Genomic DNA, 14,424 nt, shown 5'->3' on the forward strand with positions numbered 1-14,424 from the left:
CCTCAGACACTTATTAGCTGTGTGACCCTAGGCAAGTCACTTAACCCTGCTTGCCTCAGTTCCTTATCTAGAAAATGAGTTGGAGAAGGAAAAGGCAAACCACTCTAGTATCTTTGCCAAGAAAGCCCCAAATGGGGTCATGGTGGATCAGACACAACTGAAATGACTCAACAACAAAATATTAGACTATCATTTTTTTGGGGAGCAGTTAGGTGGTACAGTGGAGAGAATGCCAGGCCTAGAGTCAAGAAGACTCCTCTCTGTGAGTTAAAATCCAGCCTCAGACACTTACTTGTCGTGTGAACCTGGGCAAGTCACTTAACCCTGTTTACCTGAGTTCCTCATCTGTCAAATGAGCTGGAGAAGGAAATGGCAAGTATCCAGTATCTTTGCCAAGAAAACCACAAATGGGGTCAGTGGACACAACTAAAAATTACTAAACAACAAGAAAAGCTCTTCTGGAAAAAAAAAGTCAAACCACATACAAATGTAAGGCATTATTATATTTACTTCTCTGGACAAAAAGTAAGCATTTATTTCTAAACTGTCATCCAAGTTATTACCTTGAAACATAATGTGAATATTTATATATAATCAATATTTTTGTAAATATACATTCAATGTGATTTCTTAAAACATGCCTGCACATATATACTTGCTTTTCTCTAACTAAATAATCTGAGTATTTCACACCTTTCAAATTTCTACTCTATATTGGAGCATTCTGGAAGATTAACAGAATCTCTGAATTTGAATGGTTTTCCTTTCTCCCTTCAAAATCTCTTCTATTTCCTGTGACCAGAGGCAGCTGAGTTGAGCACCAGAATAAATAAATAAAAAACACAAAAACCCCCAAACCAAAAACTAACCCCCTCACTCCCAGTCTAGAGATGTTCATTGATCAACACTCAACTCTAAACTTAGGTCAGGAAGCAAGGAAAGCTACATTCTCTCTAGGAAAAATGAGAGGCAGGAATGGGAAGAGACACTTTGGAGAATTCAATAAGTCCTTCTCACCTGGGAAAATGACATCCTGCTGTCTTGACAGTTAACAAGTGAAATCCTTGGAAGTTTGATTGTATTTTTCACCTTGCAGAATATATTAATACATAATTTCATAGGCATAGGTATCCCTTTCACGAACACCGCTTCCCTGGTATTTAACAGACAACGGCACAAGGTGCCGTTGCTGAGCAAATTCATCCCCTTGTGGCCAGCTTTTTGGTGGTGATGGCACTCTCCCAACTTAGCTAAGCTGGTCAGTCCTCAGATGACAACCATACTGTGCCTTGCCTAGCCAATCGATGAAGCTCTTCCAACTCAGCAGAATCCATTGAGGCTCATGCATTCCTGGCATCACCTCTGAAAACCCAAGACCACTTCTGTGCTCCAACAGGGCAACAGAAGAACTTGAGCGGTGGTGGGATTTTATTTATTTATGATATAATATGATATATCAGAGCATTAAGAGAACCTTCACCAGGAGGGAGGTAGTTGACCCAGCTCAGACCTGGACACTGCGCCACATAGCATTTCCACTTGCCACGCATTCCACTAAAATACCAACCTCAAAATAAAACACTTCATCGAAATGGGGATTGTTGGTCTTCTTTTTCACTTTAGTCTTTTTTGCTTCTGATCTGTTAAAAAAAAAAAGAAAGAAAGAAAGAAAAAGAAAGAAAGAAAGTAAAGAGGGTTGAGAAGGAAGTAACAACACTGTTAAACAAAAGCCTTCCAGGCTTTGTGCTGAGCTATTAAATGCACAAGTAGTTCCATGTCTTTATTTATCTTATAAATATTTCTATTTCTCTGTTAACTCCAGATGGTATGCAAATTAGAAACTTTTACTGAGCCAAAAATAATACTTGATGTGAAGAATATAAAGATTTTTTTAAGTGCAATTTTAAAGAAATCAAAGAAACAAAGGGAATGCAAAATTGTATATCCCACCTCAGAGCCTTTTCTGGCATCTTTTCTTTCTGGATAAGGTTACTCATCATCATAACACAGTGCTAGGTTATACGCAACATCTTACCAGCACCAGTTCAACCAAATCAAGCCCCTCAGAGAAGACTTTCTGAATGACACTTGCCTGTATGGTCCTGCTAAAGTAACTGTGGCATAAGGGTCGCACTGTCCGTTCACTATTGGGAGGCCTTGGCACTCTAGAACTCTGAAGAAAGAAGGGAAAGGGAAAAAAAAAAGATAATTAGGACAAGGACCTAAGACTCAACTAAAGCCTCATGTGAGGACTTCCTATGGCAAAGCTTGATCTATCTCCCTTTCTTTGGTTGGGTTCAGGTATTCTTCAGACCATAGGAAGGGGAGAATACATGAGCTGGGTTAGGAAATAAGGGTCTCTGAACTCCTTCCAGGCCTGGGGCAGGGGCCTGTGGAGAGAAACAAGCTTTCAGTCCAGTCAATTAATCTATGACTCTGTCTGTGCTATGACTCTGTCTGTGCTATGACCTCTGGAGGTCAAACATGTGCAAGAATGCCTGGATTGGCCAAGAATTGCAAAACACTTTGGTAAGAGAGGAAGGATGTTTTCCAGAGGATGAGTAGGCACGAATTTTATTCTACAGAATACAAATCACAGGGGAAAGAAAGTCAGACACCTTGAGTTGATTTATCAGACTTAATATGTTTTCATATATATATATATATATATATATATATATATATATATATATATATACACACACACACACACACACACACACACACACACATATATACACATATATTATATATATATATGAAATGGCAAGGTACAAGGATACCCTGGCAGTATTACTATAGAAGACAGTCTTCTTCCTGGTTTAGGAGTTTTATTACATTTTCCCTCCTCTCTAACCTCCCTCCCCCACCCACACCCACCCACACTCAATACCCCAGAAATAGTCCATAGCCACTAATCTTGTTTATTTAAAAAAAACACTTTGTACTTTGGTCTATAATTGAAGATTTTTCACCTCCCTACCAGAGCAGACTTCTTCTGAGAATAAGAAAAACTGATAATCAGTTCCATTTCTATTTTACAATCTACTTAGTGATTATTATCCAATTGAATGATATTCAATCTCTAGACTCTGTATCTTTGCCTAGGCTGTACCCCATGCCTGGAATGTTCTCCTTCTTTGTTTCCACTTCTTAGAATTCCTAGCTTCAAAGATTAGCACAAGTACCTCCTGCTACATGAGATCTCTCCTGACTGCCTTATTCTTTCTCCCATCCCACATGCCTCCCTATATGAAGTTTCCTTGTATTTTACTTTGTAGATGCAAAATGGTGGGTCAGTGTAGTGTATAAAGAGCTGCTTTTGAAACCAGGAAGCATTAGGTTCAAATCCCACCACTAACATATACTGGCAAGTTGCATAATTCCTGTCAAACAAAGGTAGAATTCTAGAGTGCTCCCCAACCAGATTAAAATATAATTCAATTATATAATTAAATATAATTGACATTGAAGTGCTTAATAGATGCTTGTTCCTTTCCTCCCCCTTCCCTCTTTATCCATAAAATTCTAAAAAACAAAAATACATCAAAAACAAAACCCTGGAGGAAGGTCTCCCAGCTCACTGGATTTCCCTCTTTGGAATTTTATGATAACAATTTCATTTGTGATCTTCATCAATGAACAGATTTTTCCCATTGATGAAATCACAGATACATTAAAGTATCCAAGCAGTGAAAAATAAAGCCCCAAATACCCTCAAAGGGTTACTTACATATTTTAATTATCGCCCTGTGGTAATTCTCCTTGCATTTGAAAAGAGAGTATGACAAAAACACTGATCTGAAAGAGTTCAAAGATTTTGCAAAGAGTAGAATTGTTTCCCTTCTAGACGGAGCCAAAAGGCACAGTGAATTATAAGCCTTCTGAGTCCCCCAAAAGAGAATCAGCCCTATGAATAATTGAGCAGCTAAAGTATGTTTTGAAGACTGCCCCAAATTTCATCTGCCCCACTGAAATTTGCCCAAAGTGGCTTCTCACCTCTTGCCAGGTTCTCTGAGATACTTGCCCTTGGAGTTACTCTTTTCATTTTAAGGCATGGTTTCCAAAAGACTCCACACTAAAATGTAATTGTCTTATCCAGTCATAAGGATAAATGAATTTTAGTAGTCATCAGCATGGATTTCATTATAGAGTTTGCAAGTGATACTTCAGAGAAGAGGGGCCTGAACGATATACGCATTTCAGAACATTTCAGCGAGGAAAAAGGTTTTTTAAGAAGCAGGCCTGGACGGTGCATTGCCCTAGCGAGGAAATACTAGACAGATAAGGGACATGGAGTGAGAAAAGACACTTCAGAAGAAAATTTCTCTAGCTTTGGAGGCAGATAGGTGAGTGCACAGAGCGCTAGGCCTGAAAGCAGGAAGAACTCATCTTCCTGAGTTCAAATCTAGCCTCAGACACTTACTATCTGTGTGGCCCTGGGCAAGTCACTTAACCCTATTTGCCTCAGTTTTCTCATTTGTAAAATGATCTGGAGAAATGGCAAATAGTCCTAGTATCTTTGCCAAAAAAAAAAAAAAAATCCCAAGGGGGTCATAAAGAGCTGGAAATGATTGAAATGACTGAGTTATGTGACCCTAGGGAAGTCATTTAACCTCCATCTGCCTCAGTGTCCTCAAATGTAAGATAGGGGTCATAATAGTAGCATCTCCCTCCCTGGATTGTTGTGAGGATCAAATGAGGCCATATCTGTAAAGTGTTCAGCACCATACCTGGTACACAGTAGGTACTTAATAACTACCTGTTTCCTTCTTCACAACTTCCAAAATATTCTTTCCTTTCATCTTGTCTTCCAGTTTTTGAAGTGGTCTCAAGTGAAAGAGGGATTAGGCTTGCTCTGCTTAGCCCTAGACAACAATTTGGAACAATGGGTAGAAGTTTTGAAGAGGCAAAATTATATTTCTAACAATCCACAGGTAGAAAAGAAGGCATTGGAATATTATGGAGATCTTTGAGCAAAGGCTCGTTGACTCCTCGTAGATATATTGTAGAAGTATCGATACAACTTAGACATGTGTTGTAGAAGTATCTTGATCAAGTATTACATGTATTGCACTGGATGCTCTCTAACGGCTCTTCCAACTCAACAATATCAACACTCAATTCAAATCCCACTTCATTGATATCCAAGGCAACCATGATGGTAGCCTTAGTCTAGGGGCTCTCTTCTCTGAAAAAGACACCTAGTCATATACCTCTAAATAAGGAAAAGGATGGTAGGGCATTGTTTCAATACTGAAAAAGTTAAGCAGGGCAACACACTTTTCCCTGAGTTATTAGAAAATAATTTACTTTATTATGGTACTTTAAGGCTTACCAAGTATTTGTTTCCAATTTTCCAATTTTATAGAGCCAGGTCTGAGACTCAGAGACTTACCCAGCTGAGCTTATAGCTTAGCTTATAGTTAAGAAGTGATAGAGTCTAGATTCAAACTCAGATCTTATAGGTTTTTCTATGTCACTTCTGTTTCTTCTACTTCTTTCTACCTAAGGAAGGAAGTACTTCCCATCAAGGTTCGGGAACCTACTACTCTTAAGTATCAAATATACTGAGCAGCGTCTCAAGATCTATTTCTGGAAGTGAGAGCACTGAAATTCAATAACTAGGATGGGAGTGGGGCAGACATAGTCAGAGCATCCCTACAGCCCTGTGATCTGGGAAAATACCCTGAACTCCTGCACTACTGGCAATGAATTAAGGAGGAGAAAATAGCAATGGATTTGGATTCAGGGAAAGGAGATTCAAGTCTTGGCTCCATTTAGTATCTTTGTAGTAAACAGGGACTTTGAATAAGCTTTTTAATCTCTCTGGGAATAGTTTGTCTCTCCTGCAAAATGAAGAACTCAGACAAGATCATCTCTAAAGTCCTAGTTTTAAACCCTATAATTCCAAATGAGAAATATTTATGCCTAAATATCAAACAACACCTATACAACCACCTATTATGTGCCAAGCATTGGAGACGGAAAGACGAAGAAAGGCATAGTGGTTGCTCTCAAGGAACTTATAGTCTAATAGGAGAGATATCACATATATACAAATACAAGGTAGAATGTGAGAAGGGCAAAAGAGAAATCTGAATAAAGTGATCCAGAAAAAAACAGATGAAGAAGAAATAGTTTTGTATGGGAGGATCAGGGAAAGCTTCCTTGAGGAAATAGTCAGTACCTGAGAAGGACATTTTATTTTAAATCAACAAGATTCATTTTTTAAAATTTGTTATTAATTTATTTTGATTTATCAACAATTACTTCCATATGTTTTTGAGTTTAAAATTTTTCTCCCCCTTCCTCCACCACCCTCCCGTTGAGAAGGACATTTTAAAGAAGAGACTTAAACAGAGTTATGAGGTGGGAGAGGATTCCATTCATGGAACATGTGACCTAAGCAAAAATCACAGAGGCAGGGAAATATCAGATAATGCAGGACAATACTTAATAGTCTGGTTTGGGTGGAAAATAGAGTTCATGAAGGGAATAATGGAAAGAGACAGATTGGTATTATGGAAAGAACTCTGGAGTCAATCCACTTACTACCTTGTGACCTTGGGCAAATCATTTGACTGCCCTGTGACTCAGTTTCCTCATCTGCAAAAAAAGAGGGAGTTTTACTAGATGGCCTTTAAAATTTCTTCTGCTTCTGGAGCTACGGTTCTATTACTTGAAATAAGACTGGAAAAATAGACTAGAGTCAGATTGTGGAGGCCCTTAACTATCAGGAGTTTTTATTTTATCCTGTAGGCAACAGGGAGTCATTGAATGTTTTTTAGTGAGAAAGTGGCATAGGAAAAGTTAAGGTTTTTCTTTTTGCTTTTTTGGGGTGTGGGGGTTAGGGAGTAGGGAAACAGCTGTGTGAAAGATGGATTAAAAAGTAAGACCAGAAGAACAGCACAATCAGTCCTGTAATCTCCTTTACTATCATCTAGGCAAAAATGATGAGATTGCCGGGTAGTGCAGCTGATAAGAGTGCTGGGCCTGAAGTCTGGAAGACTCATCTTCCTGAGTTTAAACCGAGCCTCAGATACTTGCTAGTTGTATGACTCTGGACAAGTCATTTCACCCTATATGCCTCAGTTTCCTTATCTGTAAAATGAGTAGGAGAAAGAAATGGCAAATCACTCCAGTGTCTTTCCCATGGAGTCATGAATAGTCAGACATGACTGAAACAACTCAACAACAACAACAAATCCTGCTACCACAGGTGTTCCTTAGGCTACCCCTTTTGTGACTTCTTTTCCCCTTTTAGGTCATCAGACATTTAGGTCACATGTATAACAATGTGGGCAGCTGGTGGTGGGGAAAGAGCAAGTGGGAGAGTAGGGAAGAAGCATAACGTATGACCTGCCTCGTACCAAACTCCCTAGGAATGAGGCTCGGGTCTTGAAGGAAGAGGTCCTGCTACAGCACATTGAAACCCTAACAACCCGATGGGAAGAGACTCCGTTAAAAGGAATTGCCATGTGGAATGACTTTCAACAGATACATTTTTGATAGCCTGAAATATCTTAAATTTAAAGCTAAGCCTGTCAAGTGAGAAAGTAAAGCCATATATCAGTCAAGTGGAGAACACATGTTTTGCCAAAGTGACTAGGAGAGCAACATGTGTGGAGAGAAAAGACTTCTCTACCTAAATGCAGTTGAAATGAAGACATACTTCTGGGGAAATGCAGTTTGGAATATGCAACTTATCAGACGCCCCAAGGCCTATTGGGTTAAATCCTTATCTCAAATGCTCAAAACCAGAGATCATATTTTCCATAGCTCATAAAAACTGATCCCTTAGAAGCCAGGTTTTACATGAACCATGAAGATGAAGATTTTCTCTTTCTCTCTTTTTAAAGAAACAGATTTCCTTTTTAAAAAATCCAATCCTCCAATTCAGTGAACACTTATAAAATATATACTATGCGTCATAAGCATCGGGCTGAGCACCATCAGAAAAAGAGAAAGATGAGAACAGTTTCTGGCTTCTAGAAACATATTTAATACCTACACAAATAAATAAATGGACAAAGGAAATACAAGATAATTTGGAAGAGAAGGGAAGGAGACGCTAATCACTAAGGGGATTAGGAAAGGCCTGAGGTATATAAGAAGTGGAACCTCAGTTTAGCCCTGAATGGAGCCCTGAATGTTGGGTGGAGTTAAAGAAAGAGAACATTCCAGGTATGAAGAGGGGTGACAGAGATAGCCTACATAAAAGGAGAGCAGAGATGGACCTTCATGGCGAGGACTAGCAAGTGGGCCAGCTGGACTAGAACTTGGAATGACTAGAGCCGCATGAAATCATTCTGAAAAGCTATGTTGGAGCCATATTGAAGGCAACTTTAAATCCCAAACAGAAGAATCCGTATTTTGTTCCCAAAGTAATCTTCTTTTCTTTTACAATCTTTGTTCCTCAATACACATGATGAGTTAAGACCTCAGTCCAAAGACCCTTCAGACATTTCAAACTGTATGTCCAGTAGATATCTTGAACTCAATATGTCCAAAACAGAGCTCATTGTCTTTTCCCTTGAACCTTCCGTCTCCTACCATCCTTCCAGGCCCCAAGGCTCACAACCTAGGATCTTTGACTATCTCTCACCCTTCAAATCTAAGCAGCTGCCAAGACCTGTCAACTTTCACCTTTGCAACATCTCTCTAATATGAACCCTTCCTTCCTCTGACACTGCCACCACCACTATTCTAATATAGGTTCTCATCACCTCATGCCTGGACTACTGAAATAGCCAGCTGGGGGGTCTGGCCTCGTCTCCCCTACCTCCAATCTATCCTCCATTCAGCCACCAAAATGATTTCCTAAAATAAAGGTCTAATCATGTCACTTCTTCCTCTCTGCTCAATAAGCTCCAATGGCTCCCTACTGTCTCCAGAAGCAAATACAAAATGCTTCCTTTGGTAGCTAAAGCCCTTTATAATCTAGCTTCCTCCTACATTTCCAGGCTTCTTACACCTCTACTTTTTGATCTAGTGACTCCGGTCTTTAGGCTATTTCATAAACAGGACACTCTATCTCTTGGTTCCAGGCATTTCCTTTAGCCATTCCTCCATGCCTCCAATGCTCCCCCTCCTCAACTCCAACTAGATGACCTAGATGGCTTCCTTTAAATCCCATCTAAAATCCCACCATCTACAGGAAGCCTTCCCCAATCCCTCCTAAATCCAGGGTCTTTCCTCTTTTAATTATTTCCTATTTATCCTACGTTTGGCTTGATTTGCATATTTTTTTGTTTGCAAGTTGTTTCATTAGATTGTAAACTCCTTGAGGGCAGGGAGTGCCACTGTCTATACAGTGTGGGGCACATAGTAGGCATTTAATAAATGTTATTAAATTGAATTGAACAATGGAAAGGATGGGCTTAAAATAAAATAAAAACCCTGAGAGAATCAAGAGACAGAAAAACAAAAACAGGAAACATAGGGATCACTCAGGTAAAGAACTGATGATGAGTTTGCTATGTAATCCCAGAGAATTACTGTAGCTTCTCTGGGCCTTAATGTTCCCTTTTGTAAAAAAAGGCAGGAAATTATTGATCTATCAAACAGCAGCATGAAGATTTTATTATTGGAAATTAAAGAAAACCCTGGAAACCCATAAACTTAAGTAACCCCAACTTGTCAGTTTGTTCATTTTTATTCATCCCTATTTAAGGTGAAAATTATGCTACAATATGATATAAGATACAATATGATTTAAGAAAGAAATAAGACACAGTCTCTGTCCTTGAGGATCTTACATTCTAATTTTAGATAAGACATGACAATATTTCTAAATATGACACAGAAACAAGCACAAATGAATATACTGCCAAGTTATGAACGATATAAAGCTATGGAGTAGTAAGAGGAAGGCAAGGTATGTCAGTTAAAAACAAAAAACAAAAAACAAAAAACAAAAAACAAAAACAAAACAAAACAAAAACAAAAACAAACAAACAAAAAGCCTAATTTTTTGTAATCCTTTCCCATTATCCCAAGTTGGAAAATCTGCCAGCAATTCTGCCTTGCACCCTTCTCCCTATACTGCTACCTTCTCAAACCACCTTCCCAGATATTGGGAGCAACAGTAAGTATGGTGTATGGCATTATCAGAATTCTGATGAGGAAGCTAAGAAACTGCTTGCTCTTCCAAACTCAAACAGAGAGACAAAAATGGCTTTTTATCCAAAGGCTCTGCAATCAGTTCAATCAAAAAATATTTCAAAAAGAAACAAAAGGAGGGGAGAAGGGCAATCTTTCAGCATGTTATTCAATGAGTGATCTGTGTGCCCCTGTAGTAACATGAATGACATTTTCTTCTATTCAGGGGCAGGGAAAGAAGCATGAATGTTGGCTTGAACCTAGGTATGGAGTAACACTGGTGTGTCAAGTTCCAGCACGTTTGAGAGCTGTGTTGCCTAAAATACACAGATCCCCACCTTGCAGTGATTCAGACAGCTATTACAGCCTCTGCGTGGCCCACATTTTCCAAGGCATTCCTGATTTTGAGAAAAGAGAGTGTTCTTTTAACGTGGCTTTGCAAATGGAATATCCTTTGTCAGATCCAAGTGGTCCAATTTTTGGTTTGGTAAATATGGTGAATGTAACTATGGGTGACAGCATAGCATAATGAGAAATTTAAAAAATGGCCTGAGAGTGAAGAGACCCAAGTTCTAGCCCTGGTTCCATCACTGACTCTGTGTAACCTTAAGAAGATAATAATAACAACACTAATAATAATAATAATTAACATTTATATGGTGCTTTAAATTTTGCAAAACACTTTATATGTGCTACCTCATTTGATCACTTTACCTTTCTTGGTCTTGGTTTTCTCATCTAAAATATCAGGAGGTAAGACTAGTTAATTTTTACGTTCTCTTCTAGCTCCAAATCTTGTGATTTTCCACCCACCCAAATGTATGCCTTTCTTGTGAAACTAGTATGTGTGTACTTATATTGGATATATATGCATAGGAGAGGCAATTTGACAATAATAGACACTGGGCTTACTTAAGAGTCAAGAAGATCCAGGTTAAAGCATATCCTCTAACCTCTACAGACTCTCAGTAGGTCACTTAACCTCTCAAGAGCCCAGATGACTCTCTGAAACTATAATTTACAGAAGGGCTTGTGGTCTGAATCAGTGGAGTGAATTTCTACACCGGTTGTTCTTTACCTTAATGAAATCAACAAAAAAAAAAACTATCTTACACAGCAATTTTCTTGATAGAGAACATTATATATCCTGACTTTTGGTATGGAAAATTATCATTAAGCCATTTTCAGTTGTGTCCAACTCTTTGTGACCCAATTTGGGGTTTTCTTGGCAAAGATACTGGAGTGGTTTGCCATTTCCTTCTCCAGTTCATTTTTACAGATGAGGAAACTGAGGCAAACAGGGTTAACTGACTCGCCCAGGGTCACATAGCTAGTGTCTTTGGGTGGATATGAACTCAATTTTTTCTGACTCCAAGCCCCAGTGCTCTATCTAATGTACTACCTAGCTGCTCATGGAAAGAAAGTCAAGAATTTTTTTTTCCTTTTATCTGGACTAAGGATTTTAGCAATATTGGGGGATCTCAGATGATGAAACTTCCTCCTACCATTGTAGACCTGGAACTTCTCTGCAGCCTATAGCCTTACAGTTGTCTGAAATACTGTCAGATTAAGTGATTTTCCCAGAGTGTTTACCCAGGTATTTACCAGGATGTGTCCAAGGTTAGATTTCAATCCAGGCCTTTCTGACTCTAAGAACAACTCTATTCAGTATCTTATATTGCTTCTCAGCTGACTGGAAAACAAGTTCAGATACCTGGCAGGTGGCTTATTTTAGTGTCAATAACTTAATGAATTTATTAGCTTTAACCTCTTCTCATGTCTCTAGTATAATAGAAAGAACACAGAGACTTGTGGGTCAGAGTATTGGGACTCAGTTCTGACATCTGCCACTTATGAGCTATGTCAGTTTGGGCAAGTCACTTAACTGCAAAACTAGAGATATAAAACTTTCCTTGTCTCCCTTACAGGGATGTTGTAAGAACCAAGCAAAATACTGCATCTAAAAGTAAACTGCAAAGTACTATGCAAACAGAAGATGCTGTTACTGTTATTGATGGGTTATCCTTCAAGGTTTCAAGAAATGCAAACTTATTTTGGCTCCCCTGAAACAATTTATCATTTGTTGATGCTGCAGGAAATTGGTAGTGGGGATAATTGATATGCATCCATGTAACATGGATGCTCTGAAAGAAAATGGGCTTTCGGGTCTGATAGCCAAGAGTATTTATAAGTATCTAATATAGAGGAATTTTTCCCAAGTCTCATTTCTAAAGAAAAACATTGTTCCAAGACAGACAGAGAGAACATTTAGAATACATTTGGCTAACCCATTAGAATTCCTCAGTCTCATTCCCTCTCATATGAAAACCAATTTGAGAAATGCTCCATTCTCTAACTCAAAACAAAGATTGGCTCCTGATTGCAGTTACATAAAGATGTCTTGGGAGAAAGAAAAAATCAATCCCCATACCATCTGGCGTGCAAAATGCACAAACCAGAATAAAAACTGCGTGCGCGTCAATCACACTGTTCTCACAGTAGAGAGTTAATTCATTAGCACCCTAACAGTTTTATGAGTCAATTATAACACAGCTGTATGGCTATGTGAAAAGCTCTCTTACTGTTTCTGGCTCAGAATATAGCAAGTTAAATTTTCCTTTAGTTCAAAAATATAGTGGGAAGTTCCTAAAATACAGCGAGACATACACATGATTTACATTTGTCTAGAAGACTTTCTTTATGAAATATATTATGTGTTAGGATATTATATAATATGTATGGCAATGAATACTGGGTATCTCCAAAGACTTGGTACAGTTTTAAACTTATTAAGAGAAGTTTTAATCCTATTAAACTCAAAACTACATTAAGGCTTTGGGGACACCCTACATAGATTTTAAGCACTAGTCCTTTGTAGTCAGCTCACTCTGCCCACCCCCTTAAAAAATAAGAGAAGGTGGGATTTTGAAGTCTAGAAGGTGTCCACTGTAGTTAATTAATCCAGATTTCCCCTTAAATTCTTTTTTATTTATTAATTTTTTTATATTTCCACCACTTCATCCTGGAAAAGGAGTACAGTTCTATGGATATAAGGTTGGATAAGTTTGGATATCTAACCTTGACTTTCTTTTTTCTACCTGTGATCTTGGGGAACTCCCTGGTGACTTGGTTTTCCCCACCTAAGTATGGGGAAAACAGAAGGCAACTCCTTCACAATATGGTTGTGAAAGTGAATGAACTAATGGGGAACTGTGCTTTTGAGTTCCTTAGATAAGAAGGAATTATGTAGATACAGATAATAATCACAATCATAATAATAATCACTATCATGGCCAGTACTCTGCCACTTAGTGCCCCACTTCTCAAAGCTTTCACACTCTTAGTTATAAAGGGCTGTAAATCAATAGTATTCTAGTTTATTTTTCCCCTTCAATACTTTCAAATGTGATCTCTGTCAGGTTTAAGATCTTGTTGGAAGCTGAAAAAGGTAATTTCTCGACTGACTTCACTTGGCAAAACTGTGCTCTGCAGTGCTTCTATTGAGACAAAAGCCAGCATAGAAAGAAGGCATTTCCTTCCTTCTCTGACAATCAGCATCACAGGTGAAGTTGGCAAGAAGAAGCATGTTAGCAACCTGCTGGCTCCTGGCTGGAAAGAGAGGGGGGAGGGGTGGTGCTCGGCTATGGTTTTCAAGGTTATCTGCCAGACTCCTTTGTTTGGCTTGTTGGATGATGAAGCATTAAAATAGACAGGAACACTTAACCCAAGCTCCACAACTGAGTAGGCAGGTGCAGGACACACGGGGGAGAGATAACGCTATCACAGTGACAAGGATCTTTGCAACTCTTCCAAAGACACGAATGTAAAAGGATGGCAGACAAAAAAATTCTCCCCAAGTCTTAGAGAAGAGAATTATCAAATGTGTCCAGGCCAAATTTCTCTTCCAACATCATCTTTTCATTGGTGCCCACTGTAAATACTTTGTTTCACACAAATATGCGCAGAAAATTTTTCTAAAGCATAGCCAGTGACCTAGTACACTGATTTTCCACTGGGCTAAAGACATGTTCATGAACAGTCAATCCTTTTTGTGTGGGACAGCCTCCATCTCAAATCCAAATAACTTCAATTTACTTTATTTACAGCTATTCTATATGCATGAAAATTGTGACTGTAATCATCACATATTTATTAAGTATTATAGTACAGCACTGAATTTGGTGTCAAGATAGAGCTAGGTTCGAATCCTGCCTCAAGCACTGATTAGCTGCGTGACCTTGGGCAATTCACTTAAACTCTCTTAGTCATAATTTCCTCACCTGTAAAATGAGGATAGTAATGGCATTTATCTCACAGGAT

General features: G+C 38.6%; 1 protein-coding gene across 2 annotated transcripts in view; it reads right to left on the reverse strand.

Annotated features, from left to right (window-relative positions):
- Nucleotides 1-14,424, reverse strand: part of LOC114046204 (ras GTPase-activating protein 3) — a 287,029-nt gene that overhangs the window by 70,341 nt on the left and 202,264 nt on the right. For both annotated transcript variants that reach the window (XM_027866455.1, XM_027866454.1), the window contains exons 6-7: nt 2,093-2,173; nt 1,568-1,640 (exon numbers count right to left, since the gene is read on the reverse strand). In XM_027866455.1, the coding sequence (XP_027722256.1) occupies nt 1,568-1,640; nt 2,093-2,173 (154 nt within the window). The remainder of the gene's footprint in view (nt 1-1,567; nt 1,641-2,092; nt 2,174-14,424) is intronic.

This window comes from Vombatus ursinus, unplaced genomic scaffold, assembly GCF_900497805.2.
Source record: "Vombatus ursinus unplaced genomic scaffold, bare-nosed wombat genome assembly UNPS02014781.1, whole genome shotgun sequence".
Lineage (NCBI taxonomy): Eukaryota > Metazoa > Chordata > Mammalia > Diprotodontia > Vombatidae > Vombatus > Vombatus ursinus.